The 14,503-nt window shown below is 42.7% G+C and overlaps 1 protein-coding gene across 1 annotated transcript in view; it reads left to right on the top strand.

The window, feature by feature from the left end:
- Window positions 1–13,897, top strand: part of POLN (DNA polymerase nu) — a 208,292-nt gene extending 194,395 nt beyond the window's left edge. Inside the window, exons 25-27 of the mRNA XM_088454950.1 lie at window positions 8,659–8,726; window positions 11,750–11,805; window positions 13,829–13,897. Coding sequence (XP_088311076.1) covers window positions 8,659–8,726; window positions 11,750–11,805; window positions 13,829–13,897 — 193 coding nt within the window. The remainder of the gene's footprint in view (window positions 1–8,658; window positions 8,727–11,749; window positions 11,806–13,828) is intronic.
- The last annotated feature ends 606 nt before the right edge of the window (window positions 13,898–14,503 follow it).

Below are 14,503 nucleotides of genomic sequence, written 5' to 3' on the forward strand. Positions count from 1 at the left end.
CCTGTTTATATAGTATCCTTCTTGTCATACCCAGCTAACTCTTACTAATATGGGTATAAACCTACTTCAAACTACTCTATTGGTTAATTACTGATAAGGACTTTCTAAAACTTAACGCAGGCGTACATCGCAGTGGACAACGCCTAAAAGATTTATGGCTTGTCTGCTTTCCACATTCCTGTACCACTTCATGTCTGATACACACATAAGAACCATGAAGGGAAATGGCTGTCAGTAGCCATTTTGCTATCCCAATACATGTTATGTAGCTGAAAGTGGCAGGATTGGGTGCAGAACTGATTGTGAGGTTGAATGAGAGAACAGAGTCAAGGATGATACCCAGACAGTAGACCTTTATGGTATCAGAGGCTGAAAGGTGCTGATGAGCACACAGAGGGAACAGGTATAGAAATAAAAGAGAAGGGGACAAAGGACAGAACCTTCAGTAACTCTAACAGGGAGGGGGATAGGAGATAAGGTGTAGGTGGACATGGGGACAGTAAATGTGAGATTGGACAGATATTAGGTGAACCAGGAGATTGCGGTGTCTTAGATGCTGATGGAATGGAGTGGCGGATAATGTTGAAAGCAGAAGTGATGTAGAGATGTATAGAGTGGAGGTCCTTGGATTCAGCAAAGGAGAACAATTGGGTTAAGAGGGTAGTTGGAGGGTGGAGAGGACTAATGGAGGGCATGAACTTTGATCCCTGTGACAAGGAGTAAGGGCAAGGTTGGTAGTAGGCCAAGTGGAGGGGGGGGGGCGCATTGGAGGCAGATTGGATGAGATGTCATGATGAGCAGGTTAAATTTCGGAGGTAAAGTGGGAGACAACTTCAGTAGCTGTGAAGGAAGCGGAGATGGGGAAAGGATGGTGTTGAAGGTGGCATGTGTTTTAGGACAGGGTGGAATAGGACTGTTTACTTAAGGAAATTGCAGAGCTCTAGGAGGGGGGGGGGGATGAATTTAAAATGTACAAAGCCAGTAAGAGAGTGTGACTACCCCTACAGGTGCTCAACTGAAAGAACATTTTTGGAGATAACATGTTAGAGAGAAATGCCAAGGTTGGGGGGGATCAATGTAAGCTAATGATAACAGCTGGAGCAGCGGAGTCAAGGGCAGAGGTAAGAGCACATTACTAGAGTGTGACCACTTCGCTCGGGCTGGAAAGGGCTCTGAAGGGAGAGCGAAGAGAGTTTAATGAGGAGGAGAAGCTGGAGGGATCAAGGGATTTCAGGTTACAGCTGTAATTTGAAGAGGGGGAGGAGCAGAGGGAAGAGAGATATTAAAAGAGAGATGGTGATTTTCAGAAAGAGAAAACTTATTAAAATCAGAGTCAGTACAGAGATGGGATCAAATCAAATCCACCAATGTGGGAGTGGGAATGAGAGAGGTTAGACAAGGTAGTCTATATAGTCATATACTGTATTTGCAAATGTATGCAACTAAAACCTCTGAATTTCTATTATCATGTAGGATTCAGGTATTTTTGCCAATATTGCTGCAGTGTACTGGAGGGAATATCCCTTTTTTTCTCTGGTTCAGTGTAACCCCGCCCTTTACAAGCACCTGGGCAATATCATTAAGCTGATTTGAGCGACCACCATATTTTCTATTTGTAGTCCTGAGAGGCATGAAGGGAGCCAGCATTGGGAGGATGTGCTGGTCCTTATAGTGCCATTTGGAGGTTTCTGGGGTACCTCCTAAGTGAGTCAGCTCTCGGCTTATATTTATTTGTGCTGTTATTATGCAGTACATTAAATTTAATCATATGACCCAGAGTGGGTGCTACTATTTGGTAGCAATAATTATTTTGGGGTGAGTGTTTGGGCGTGGGGCCCCCGGGGTTACTCTGGCTAGGCCTTTTTTAGGGCATCATCATTTAATTCACATAAATACTTTTTCATCACTTTTGTATTTGTTTATTATTTATGTAATTTTAATTCTTATTATATTAGCACTTATTGATTATCTTTTACACATCTATACTTTACACTTCACTATCACCTTTTTTCCATTTTTCGTGTGATGCCCTGGGAATGGTCCTTGACTGGATTCTTTTGGGGTGCCTTGCGCCTCGGACGTGAACACCTTAATGTTAGGGACGCTGGTATAGAGGAGCCTTGACGTTGGCCCGGCGCTTAATCATATATCTGCAAATGTATTCAACTAATACCTCTGAATTTCTATTATCATGTAGGATTCAGGTATTTTTGCAAATATTGCTACAGTGTGCTGGAGGGAATCTCCCTTTATTTTCTCTGGTTCAGTGTAAACCCCGCCCTTTACAAGCACCTGGGCAATATCATTAAGCTGATTAGAGCGACCACCATACTTTCTATTGGTATTTAGTTCCTACTAAACTTCATGCTATCTGTGTTGGAGACTGTGGACAGGAAGGCATATTCTTCCATATATGGTGGACTTGTCCCACTATTCACCTTTTTTGGATTGATGTTTGTCAAGTGATTAATCAGGCCCTTGGTTCTAGCTTTACCCTGGAGCCAGCGACAGCCTTATTGAACGCCCGCTCACTGGGGTTTCTAAAACCCAAGTTAAATTGATCATCCATACTTGTAATGCTGCTAAAACTTTTTTTTACTAGTGCTGCATGGGCTACTCAGTATCACAAATTAAATAATTAGAACCACCTGTGGATCTTTTAACATGTCAGCCAGTAATAAATAAACCTATGCACCAACTAGAAAATATGGAAAACATGTACTGTTAGGGGTGCACTGCTATAGAACATCAATAGGGTTAATTATTAATACTGTATAGTAATACACTATCCAGTGCATAAGGAGACCAATAAGTACATATATATTTCCAGGGCAGTGCTAGGTTCTTCTGCCGCACCCCCAGACTCCCGACCTTGCTGAGTCGTGGCTACACGTGAAATAAAAACATTCAGCTCAGGCAGGACGGCCCTACTGCCGCATTGAATGGCTTACTGTGATCACTGGTCCTGCTTGGGGGATCAGAATTACAAAACAATGAACATGTGCGGAATCTTGGTGTTGTCCTGGATAGTGGCTTGACACTTAAACATCAGGTATCAGCCACAATCAAATCCTCATTCTTTCATCTGAGGAACATAGCCAGAATCAAGCACTTAATTCCCTCAGGAGATCTGCCTAAAGTCATACATGCATTTATATCATCACGCCTAGACTACTGCAACGCCCTCTACTTTGGACTCCCAACAAAAGAATTGCACCGCTTGCAGATGGTAGAAAACGCAGCTGCCAGGCTATTAACCAACCAGCCCAGTTCCAGCCACATAACACCCATTCTCTACTCCCTACACTGGCTGCCTGTTAGATGGCAAATTGTTTTCAAGATTGGATTACTAACTTACAAAGCACTACATGACCATGGCCGAAGGTACCTAAAGCAGCTTCTGATTCCTTACCGTCCCACACGATTACTGCGATCCGTTGATGAAGGTCTATTAACAGTACCTAGAATCTCCCGGAATTAGTCTGGGGGGTCGAGCTTTCAGTTTTATGGCTCCAACCTTATGGAACTCACTTCCCCTCACAGTTTGAGAGGCCTCCACTCTAGAATCCTTCAAAAATAGACTCAAGACTTACCTCTTCACCCAAGCATTTCACTAATGTCCCTTGTTTAAGTTTATTTTGTGTTTTGTACTGTAAAGGCAAATGTAAAGCACTTTGAGTCCTTCAGGAGAAAAGCGCTATATAAATAAAATTATTATTATTAAAATGATGATTATATATGCTGGAATTATGACACACAATACACTTTGTATGACACATATTAAAGCTGGTTAAGTGCTAATTATGCCCTCTACATGGATTGCCCACACTTGCTCTAAAATCAAGCATTTGGAAACCCCTCTCTAGAAATCCTGTGTTTGCCACTGCACTTAATCACCCTAAAATATTTATATCCTGTTACTGAAGACAAGGTCTTCAAACTCTTCTCTTCAACGTATCCCTTTGATTCCATTTCTAACCCTCCACCAAATGCTTTCATATACCTAGCTCACCTATTTAACTTCTCCGACTCTATTGGCACTTTCCTCTATCTTCAAACATGCAGCCATCTCTCCAATACTTAAGAAATCATGGGGTAAATTTATGAAAGTTCAATTTTGCTTTTGATTTTTTATGTTCAATTTAAATCACCTGATTATCCCACATTTACTAAACTTCGATTTTGAATTTGATTTCAGAATCGAATTCTATGTTGTTCAGTTTTGACTAGTGATTTCTTCTTCAGTTTTGGATGTCCATTTCAAAAGCGAACATAAATTCACCTATAAAATCAAAGACAAAAGCCCCAAAATAATGGACCTGCTTCATGCTGTTGATTTTAACAGGCTTCTTGTATGTTATTACTAGATATACAAAACTTCTTGTGTGATATGTGTTTGAAAGTGTTAAAAAAAAAGAAAACAAATGACGTGGTGTTGTCACTCCAAAAGCGTATCCAGCACTGGGCTGTGTGGTTGTGAAAATATGGTGAAAAAGACATAGGGATCCCGTATTTTCAACAACAAGCACCAGGCTCATGAGATGGTTCCGGTTGTGAAAATATAGGGGGGGGGATAGGGATCCCCAGTATTTTGAACAACCAGCACAGAGCTATTACTAGTGGGGGAGTAATGCCACAGCAGGGGGACACCACGGGGCTACAGCATTCATCACCCCACACTAGTCAGTCGAGGCTGGGGATTCCTGAGGAAGTAAGGACCCCCCCAATAAAGGGGTCCCTTCTCTCCAGGTAACTCCAGGCCTGTTGATGAAAATACAGGGGACCCCTACGTCTTTTTCCCCCTCTATATTCACAACCAGGACAGGCTCGCAGAGCCTGGTGCTGGTTAAGCTGGGGGGGGCACGTCATTTGTTTTCTCTTTTTTTAACACTTTCATACGCATAACACAAGAAACTTGCTAAAATTGATAGCATGAAGCCGGTCTATTACTTTGGGGATTTTGTGTTAGATTTTCAAATAGGATATTAGTAAATCAGGGGATCCTATGTCCGTCTATGTAAAAGTGCAGATGTTTTAATGATATTTGATTTTGAAGGGGATTCAGTTTTATATTCCATTTTACATTTTAAATCTCTGATGTTAAAAATCTAATGAAAATCGAATGCAGAATCAGTGTAAATCCGAAATTTAACAAAACTGAACTTTTGTAAATATACTTCCTGTCCATCTTCCTCTCAATTTTTCTTCTCCCCTTTGCTTCCGAAGTAAGAGGGAGACTTATGTACAACTGCCTACTCATTTTCTCTCTGCTCTCTGTTTTCTCTGCTCTGTAATTGGACTTTAACCCTCTATACTCCACTGAGATTGCCATCACAATAATCAATGATTTGTTCAGGGCTAGGTGAAATGGTCACTTCTATCTACTCAATCTCTTTGAACTCTCTACCACTTTCAATAACATCGAACCATTGTCTTCTCCTTGACACCCTTTCACCTCCTACTTTTCTGACTGCTCCTTCGGTGACTCTACAACCAAGACATCGTTCCACTTCCTCTATCTTTAGCAGTTTCACAAGATTCTGTCATCTGCCCTCTGATGTTCTTTTTTTTTTTTTTTTTTACACCTTCTCTCTCTGAATATGTTCCTTGGGCCTCCATTATCACCTCTACTCAGATGTCAGGCAAATATACAGTACATGATTACTTGGATATGTCAATACTACTTAAAGCTCAACATGTCCAAACTGAAGCTCAATCCTCCTCGGGTTATTACTCCTACTCTCGTCTCCATCACAGGTGACAACATCACTCTCTCCCCTGTTCCCCAAGCTAGGGCCGTAGCTAGGGTAGTGCGGCTGGTGCCATCGCAAAGGGCACCACAGGGCAGGGGGCGCTGTGTGGGCCTGTCAAATGTCTGTTTATTATCATTCTTGTTTGTAGCTTCCTCTTATTTCATCCCCAGCATCTCCTGGCCTCTCCTATCTCTTCCCTGGCCCTTCCCCATGAAGCCATGGCCCTTTTTTGGGTACATTATGTCCCTTGATGATAGGGGCGCCAATGCTCTTTCTAGCACAGGGCACCAAAAAGTCTAGTTACGGCTCTGCCCCAAGCCTATCACCTTGATGTCTTCCTTGACTCCACCCTCAGGTTCACTCCACACATCCAGTCCCATGGGTTGTCTTGACACCTCCTCATTTGAAATGTTGCCTAAATACGTCTCTTTCTCACTGAAAACATTACTTAAAACTTATCCATTCCATTATGTCCTGCCTCCTGCTATCTGACCTTCCTCTCACCTTCCTTTTCCCTCTACTGTCTACCCCGAATGTCGCTGTGAGGCTAACCTTTCTCTCCTGCCACTCCTCATACACAGCACTACTCATTCCCCTCTGCAGTCCATACTACATAGAAAAAGGGGGGGGAATTAATCCCCTATTGTTCCTCAGCACACTGAATTATACCTGCAACAATATATGAAGACTATATGGTAATAGAGATTCAGAGATATTAGTTGCATGCATTTGCAAATACATGGGAAGCTGCTAGGCCATGTCACGGCTTCTTTGTCATTAGCAGTCCCTAACACTAAGGGGTTCACATCCGGAGCGCAGGGCACCCCAAAAAAACGTCCAGCCCAGGACAGCCCCAGGGCATCACACGAAAAATGGAAATAGGGTGACAGTGAAGTGTAAAGTATAGATGTGTGCGAGTAGTTAATAAATGTTTTTGTTTGCAGTCCAAACTACATGCCTGATTTCCTGTCTCACTCCTCCATATCCACTGCACTACTCTGTAAATCTCACTCTCACCTTCAAAACTTTTATCAATTCCTCCCTTAGTACATCTCTGACCTCATTGAAAGTCACACTTTCACTCGCTCCTCTTTTATCTGATTCTGGCTTATGCCTCTCTTTCTCTCTAGCAACCACCGCTCTTGCCCCCACTCCCGAGTCTTCTTCCACACTGCTCTCCACATTTGGAACTCCCTAGTCCCTGACTAGACTGTACCTAACCATCAAACTTTCAAGCACTCTCTCAAAGCGTGATACCACTCCCTCTGCATATTCTACCAGCAACAGTTCCATGTCCTTCCATGTTCCACTATCTCCTGAATTATTTTACTCATTTTAATTAAGTAAAAAAAAAAATAGGGATTTGAAGACTTTTCTTTAAAATTTGATTAATGATGATTATATAGAGTGGGAGTAAATAATAGGTTTTTAAAGTGGGGAATATGGAAAGTCACTCATGTCATGTTGACCCATGTTTTCGGTATCTACTGTACAGATATGCCCAGCTACATCCTTGCCGGTAGTTCAGCGAATTGCACCATGCATGGTGCGAGACGGACTCCTGCGATCAGAGACGCGCATTCGCATCTCCACAGGATTGAATGGAGACGCAGTCTCGCAATCAGGGGTGTTCCATAGCGTATTGTGGTGCATAGCGCGATGCGCGCCCACGTTTGTGGCGCGATCAGCCACAATGAACCTGGGTGCCTCTGTATATGTTAAGAAACCAGAGAGATACAAGAAAGTGTGTCTTAGAATTGACACTGTGGCTGAGGATTCATGAGTTGAGAACATGAGAGGAAACAGGTGTGTAGCCTGGTAAAGGCAGATGCACAGGATTGTTGTATAGGAGCAGCGAGGGGATAGCAGAGTTAGCAGTGGAGAGTTGGGATGGTATGAGGCATTACCAATGAGATAAGCTGGTGGTAACACCCGGAAATCAAGCTCATAAACATTTCCTATGAAAGTCTATAAGTAATCGCAAAATTCAGTGAAATGGGGAAATAAAGTTGAAAATTCAGAGATGGAGGAAGATGAAGAATAAACAAATATTCTATTTCCCTTGTCTGCACCTCCATCCTCTACCTCATGTCTACCTGTTATGTTCTATGGGCCTGATTCAGAGACGCTCGTAAGCGGCCGCTTGTTCGTTCCGACCGATGTTCGCACAACTGCGCATGCGTGCGGATTTTAATACGCATGCGCGAACCAGTCAGTGCGGCTGAAAATCGCGTGCTCGCTAAATAGCGAATGCCTGCTATTTTGAGTGACAGAATGAGGCGTATGTGGGTGGTAACAGGGGAAGGTGCTTGAAAACGGGGAGTGGAGATCAGAACGCAGGCGTGCCTAAAGGTCAAAACGGGCGTTTTAAGGGTGTGCATAATTACTAAAGCACCGTCATCGACCACGTCACTTGGTTGTTTTATAGTTAGAACTGCTCGCATGATTGTGGTAGGAAAAACCAACCACAAGAATAGCGAGCAGTTCATACGCCGTCCGATGTACTCGATTAATCTAATATATAGCGGACATGACGTATGATGCGAGCGGCCAGGGGGCGTTTTTTTCAAAATTACGTTCGCATGTTTTGTTCACTCGTTCAGACATAGAGGCGTCAACAGACCGCAAAGAGGTTAATTTAAGAACGGTTAATTTAAATAGCCACCCCTTTTTCTGGACGAGCGAGCGCAAATAGCGTCCGGCTCTGAATCAGGCCCTATGTTCACTTGTATCTCTGTGAATGTTATGTTATGACATTTGTACTTTTACATTCACTACTTGTCCTTACACTTATGATGTGTTGTTGCAGTATTTTGATGTTCAATCTGCATTGACTTGATAGTACATTGCCCGGCACTGCATAACGTGATGATGATAATCATTAAACATGATCAAATGCTTTCAGGATTATCGCACAAATTCATGATGAACTGTTATTTGAAGTTGAGGACTCTCAGCTCCAGGAATTTGCAGGTTGGTGCAGTCTGACAACACTATGTACAAACACAAATGTGTCATAAATCACAATATGAGGCTCAAAATGCAAATAAAGCCCTTACTTTACGAAATGCCATTAATGCCTCTAAACACCTAAATAGTTGGTCCCTATATTTTAAAAAGGTCATATCCAGATACTAGTCAGCTATTATAGACTTTACCTGTTTGAAAACAATATGGAGAGTGTGACCTTAGAGCAGGGTTCCCGACCACGGTCCTCAAGGCACACTAACAGTCCAGGTTTTAAGGATAGCCAAGGTTGAGCACAGGTGACTTAATTAGTACCTTAGTTTTTTTGATTTACCCATCCGTGCTTAAGCATGGATATCACTAAAACCAAGACTGTTAGTGTGCCTTGAGGACCGAGGTTGGGAATCACTGCTTTAGAGGGTAATTGGATTCTTTGAAAGAAGTATGGGAAAACATAGAGCCGGGCATTCTATAGGGAACTGATAAAAGTGGTAAAGCTTAGGTAGTGTTTGATACAGCAAGACTGTGAGGTCAATTCATCAGGTGCTGATGGGAGAAGGTTTTGTGGCTTAAATGAGTTACAGTAAAGCACATTAAATCTAAGGTCATGAAGATATCATTAATGCTAGTGAGAATGTCATAGAGTTTGGAAATGAATATGAGGGACAGGAGATGCTGAGTTAAAGTGCAAAGCAGTAATGGTGACAAACATTTTGGGCCTGATTCTGCCGTGCGCACGGCTCCACAAGGGTCTGCATCTAGCGAGTTGCCAACATTAGTTGCTTTGTGCTTAAGTTTTTTTAGTTGTTTTTGCTCTAAAATAAAAATAACTATGAGACAGCAAAGAACTATCACTGTGAGGCCTTTATCTGGGGCACTTTGTCCAAATAACTAATTGACTCTGCTCTCTCCATGTTTCTTTTCAAATACATTTCTATTTTTAAACAAGTGGCTGAAATGAAATCTGTCAGGCTCAATCACACATATTTCTTAATGCATAATGTATAATGTTACATCAGAACTTTAGAACAGGACTGTCCCACTGTACCGCCTTCCATTGCTTTATTATGGCTGCACCATTCCTTACAAAGACTCTGCCATATGACATCATAGTTATTATAACTTATAATGTTAGCCCTCTTTTTCTTAGTACTCAGACAGTACTGGTTTAGGAGCTTTAGCACAACTTGACCTGAGTAACAGACAGTAGTGTGCAGCCCTAAAAGTGTCTGGCCTTCCTCCACCCACTCTGGACTTGTCATTTTCTCTCTGTTAGCGGTAGTTATTGCCGTAGCAGCGCGTAGAGGCACTCTGGTCCCCTGCCTCACCCTTCAGTGCACATGGCATCATATTGTCACTGAACAAGCATTGGAGGAAGCAGGGAACCAGAGACTATGGAAGGAGGTGGGAGTCGAGCATGTGTTTCACCTTCCAGGCATAAAAAAAACCCCAATCATTTTTAATTAATAATGAAAATAACAACTTAAATGTAATTTTATCTTTAGAAATAGGTTTAGTGATAAATGTAAAACTTTAGATATGCGGATCCAATCTTCTTCTTACATTGTTTTAGAGCATTACTACAACTCAAGTTTCATTATATTTTTAGAAAGAGGTTTAGTAATATACAGTATTTAAGACTTTATACTATATGCAGAATCCATCTTAAAATGTTTTTTTTGCGCTGTATAACAATTCAAGATTCCCTATGGGCCTGATCCAGATATGGACCCAATGCCGTTTATTACGCAGTTGAGCTATTATCGGTGGTCTATGCACCATTTTCAGGGGGGGCCCTGCCTGCAATGGAATTGGTTTGAATTACCGCCGGACGCAACCTAACCCTAACCCTCCTTAGGGGTGCCTAACTCTAATCCCCCCTCTAAGTGCCTAAACCTAACCCCCCCTTCCACGCCGCCTAAACCTAAGTCCCCCAGAGGGGTGCCTAACCCTAAGTCCCCCCCGGGGGTGCGTAACCCTCCCTTCCCCTAGCCTAACCATAAACTCACAGGGGGTGGCTAACCCTAAGTCCCCCCACCCCCGGGAGCCCTAGACCTAACCCTCCTTCCCCCCCACGGCTGTCCGCGCTCGGCGCCCAGCATTACTTCGATCGGGATGCCGGGCGACGGTCTCCTAGCGTCAGTAAAATGACAGGCGTCTAGATTTAGACGCCTGTCGTTTAACCGCCGCCGGGATAAAGCAGTCGGGAAGCCGGCTGTCGGGATTACGTCCACCGGCTTCCCGACTGCATACCCTTGCAACTGTGCTCCTGCATCTCTGTTCCGGCAGCCAATCTGCAGGAACATAAGGTTACTCAGAAGTCCCATAATTGACTTATCTGTGGCCGAGCTGCCCCTCTTTGTACGCGTCTCAGTACAAATCCTGGCGACTGACATTTGCCTATTTTTTCACAGCTGTTGGGTACAAATTTGCAGCTGCCCTTAGCGTACATCTCTGAAACTGGCCCTACGTCTTTAAAAAGAGTGTGAAGAATAAGTGTATTGGTTTGTTTTTCTTTTCAAGTTTAAAATACAGTAGCTTTAACTTCTGTATGGAAATGACTGTATGTATGGTAGCAATATAGCTTATTACATTTCCTTTATTCTCACCTTCAGTGGAAAATATCATACTGTGCTTTTCATTACTCTCCATGAAATGTTTGGAATAGAACATTTGCTGTAACTGATAAGATGTCATTACACTAGTTACTCTGTACAATACCAGCTTTATTTACCACTCATTTGTTTTGTCTGCAGACTAGATTAGCTCACTGGATAAAACTATTCAGTATATGATCAGTAATGTGCTCAGACATGTAATGTTATCTCTGAAAGTGGAAATATTCATTTTTACTTCTCTTCTAATGACAATTAAGCACATTGTATTTGTTTGTCTAAAGTGTTTTAAAATGTATCATTTTCAAAATAATGTTCTTTGTGTGCATAATACATCTTTAATCATGCATATTTCACTTAGTTATATTCCATTATATGCACTCATATGTAATGAATGTACTTTTTCTATTATAGCACTTGTTAAACACATCATGGAATCTTTACAACACGCTGATGGAGTTGGAATAAAGGTACAAATATTCCCTGTGACAATGGTTATACAAATACAGTACAGTAGTTTGGGAAATAGTGCTGGCGTCTGCTTATTATTATAAAATAATTGTCATAATTATTGTTTCAAACAGATCTCTTGATGAAAAATAGTTGCCTACAGTAATTTATAATAGTTTTCTTATTTATTATTTATTACCAGTTATTTATATAGCGCACACATATTCTGCAGCGCTTTACAGAGAATATTTGGCCACTCACATCAGTCCCTGCCCCAGTGGAGCTTACAATCTATATTCCCTACCACATGCTCACACATACACACTAGGGTTAATTTTTGTTGGGAGCCAATTGACCTACCAGTATATTTTTGGAGTGTGGGAGGAAACCGGAGGAAACCCACGCAAGCACAGGGAGAATGTACAAACTCCACACAGTTAGGGCCGTGGTGGGAATCGAACCCACAACCTCAGTGCTGTGAGGCAGTAATGCTAACCATTACACCGCCTGTGCTTATTCTTCAAACTCCAACGACAGAGTGGAACAAGTCCTCTCACATGTGTTATGTTTTTCCCGCCAGGCCAGAGCGGGTAGACCGCTGCTTCCCCTCACAGCCATTAGACTGCACCTCATATCAGTCATACCATCCCAACATCAGGTGTAAGATGGCAGGGCTGGCTGAAACAGGGTCAGACAATGAGGTGCGTAGTGTGATCAGATTTATGTATCTAAAGGGCACATCAGCAGCTGTAATTCATTGGCATCTTGTCGTGGTGTACGGTGATAATGCCATGTCACAGAAACAGGTTTGGTGCACTGCCTTTGATAACTACAGGATTTGTTTCGGCGCTACCATTGGGAGGTACTGGACCATGCTCCATACAGCCCTGACCTGGCACCGAGTGAGTTCCATCTCTTTGGACCATGCTCGAAGAAGCACCTGAGTGGAAGGCGATTTGCAACTGACGGTGAAGTTCAGCAAGCCGCCATGTCCTGGCTTCAGGAGCTTGATACTGAATTTCTACTATGGCAGGATAGAGGCCTTGGTGTACTGTTGGAACAAATGCTTAGACAAGTATGGGGACAGTGTGAAAAAATAATCTGTACCAAAGCCATACTATTGATTATGATCTTCTAAAATGGACTAAATAAATGATAAGTAGAATCTGATTGGTTGCTATGGGCAACATCTCCACTTCTATAAATCCGCACTTTAGTAAATATATACTTTAGTAAATATACCCTTTAGTAAATATATATATATATTTATTGGTTCCTGAGTGTCTGTCACGTTATGCAATCGGGAAGCCGGCGGATGTAAGCCCGACAGCCGGCTTCCCGACTGCTTTATCCCGGCGAGGGTTAAATGACAGGTGTCTAATTCTAGACGCCTGTCATTTTACCGACTCCGGGAGACCGGCGCCCGGCATCCCGATCGAAGAGATGCCGTGCGCCGCTGCCGACCGCCGCGGGGGGGAGAGATTAGGGTTAGGCTAGGGGGAGGGAGGGTTACGGTTAGGCACCCCCAGGGGGGACTTAGGGTTAGGCTAGGGGGAGGGAGGGTTAGGCACCCCCCCGGGGGACTTAGGTTTAGGCTGCGGGGAAGGGGGGGGGGTTAGGTTTAGGCACTTAGAGGGGGGATTAGCGTTAGGCACTGGGGGGAAGGTTAGGGGAGTTAGGTTAGATGATATTTACCTGGGGACAATCGGGATTTTCAGCCGTGTCGGCCTGCCGCTATTGGAATTTGAACCGCTGGACCTGTGTCCGGCGGTAATTCGTATGTATTCCTCCGTCGCACCTTTGCTTCTCTCTCTCCTGTTGTTAAGCTTTGAAACGCATCAAAACAAAGCTTCTTATAACTTTCTATTGAATAACTTCTAAACATGTTACAATGTGCTTTGAATATGCCCACCATTTCATTTAGGTTTACACAACTGAGACTGAAAAGAGTAACAATTGAAATAATTTTAAATAATCCAGTGACATGTGTGATATTTAAAGGATGTAGATCTTTGTAACAACCAGTGGTCCGTGTATTTGTAGGTCCCTTTGAAAGTGACTTTATCCTGTGGAAAATCCTGGGGATGCATGACTGAGCTTGAAGTGAAGTAGAACAACACCCTACAGGACTGTTATTTAGTAACCACATACCACCCCCCCCTCCCCCTTTCTCTTACCACCCGATCCGCACTGATTCTTTTGTGAATTGCTAAGCAACCGCTCGGCTGCATCTTTCATCAGCACCTAATACCCAACATGTAAATTTATCTTACATCATTCTGTCTGTAGCCCTAGGCAACCGCAGTGGGACAAGACTGGTTCATACCAGCTCATTGTAGTGAGTTTAGCCCAGAAGAGAGCTAAAGGTTCTCGTTTATTCCACGTAATGCTTAATCTATATTGTGTTTTCTCACTGATATACTTTATCACAGTCATCACAGGTACAACTGCACTATGCACAAATACAGCTCCGCGGAGATGTCATTTCCCTCTGTCTGAATGAAATACCTAGTACTTTTTTTTCCATTGCTTGCCTTATATGTTTCAATTAAAATGGTTAAGAGTTGGATTTCTCCATTTACATTGTTACTGCTATGCTTTAATGTACGGTGCATCCTAATATTTAATGCAATATATAATACTATTTGTTATCAATTCACCTGCATCTTTGATTCTTTTGTTTTCTCCTACTGATGACCATGTATATTGATTGGAATG

The sequence above is a fragment of the Taudactylus pleione genome, unplaced genomic scaffold (genome assembly GCF_031769625.1).
Source record: "Taudactylus pleione unplaced genomic scaffold, aTauple2 ptg000638l, whole genome shotgun sequence".
NCBI lineage: Eukaryota > Metazoa > Chordata > Amphibia > Anura > Myobatrachidae > Taudactylus > Taudactylus pleione.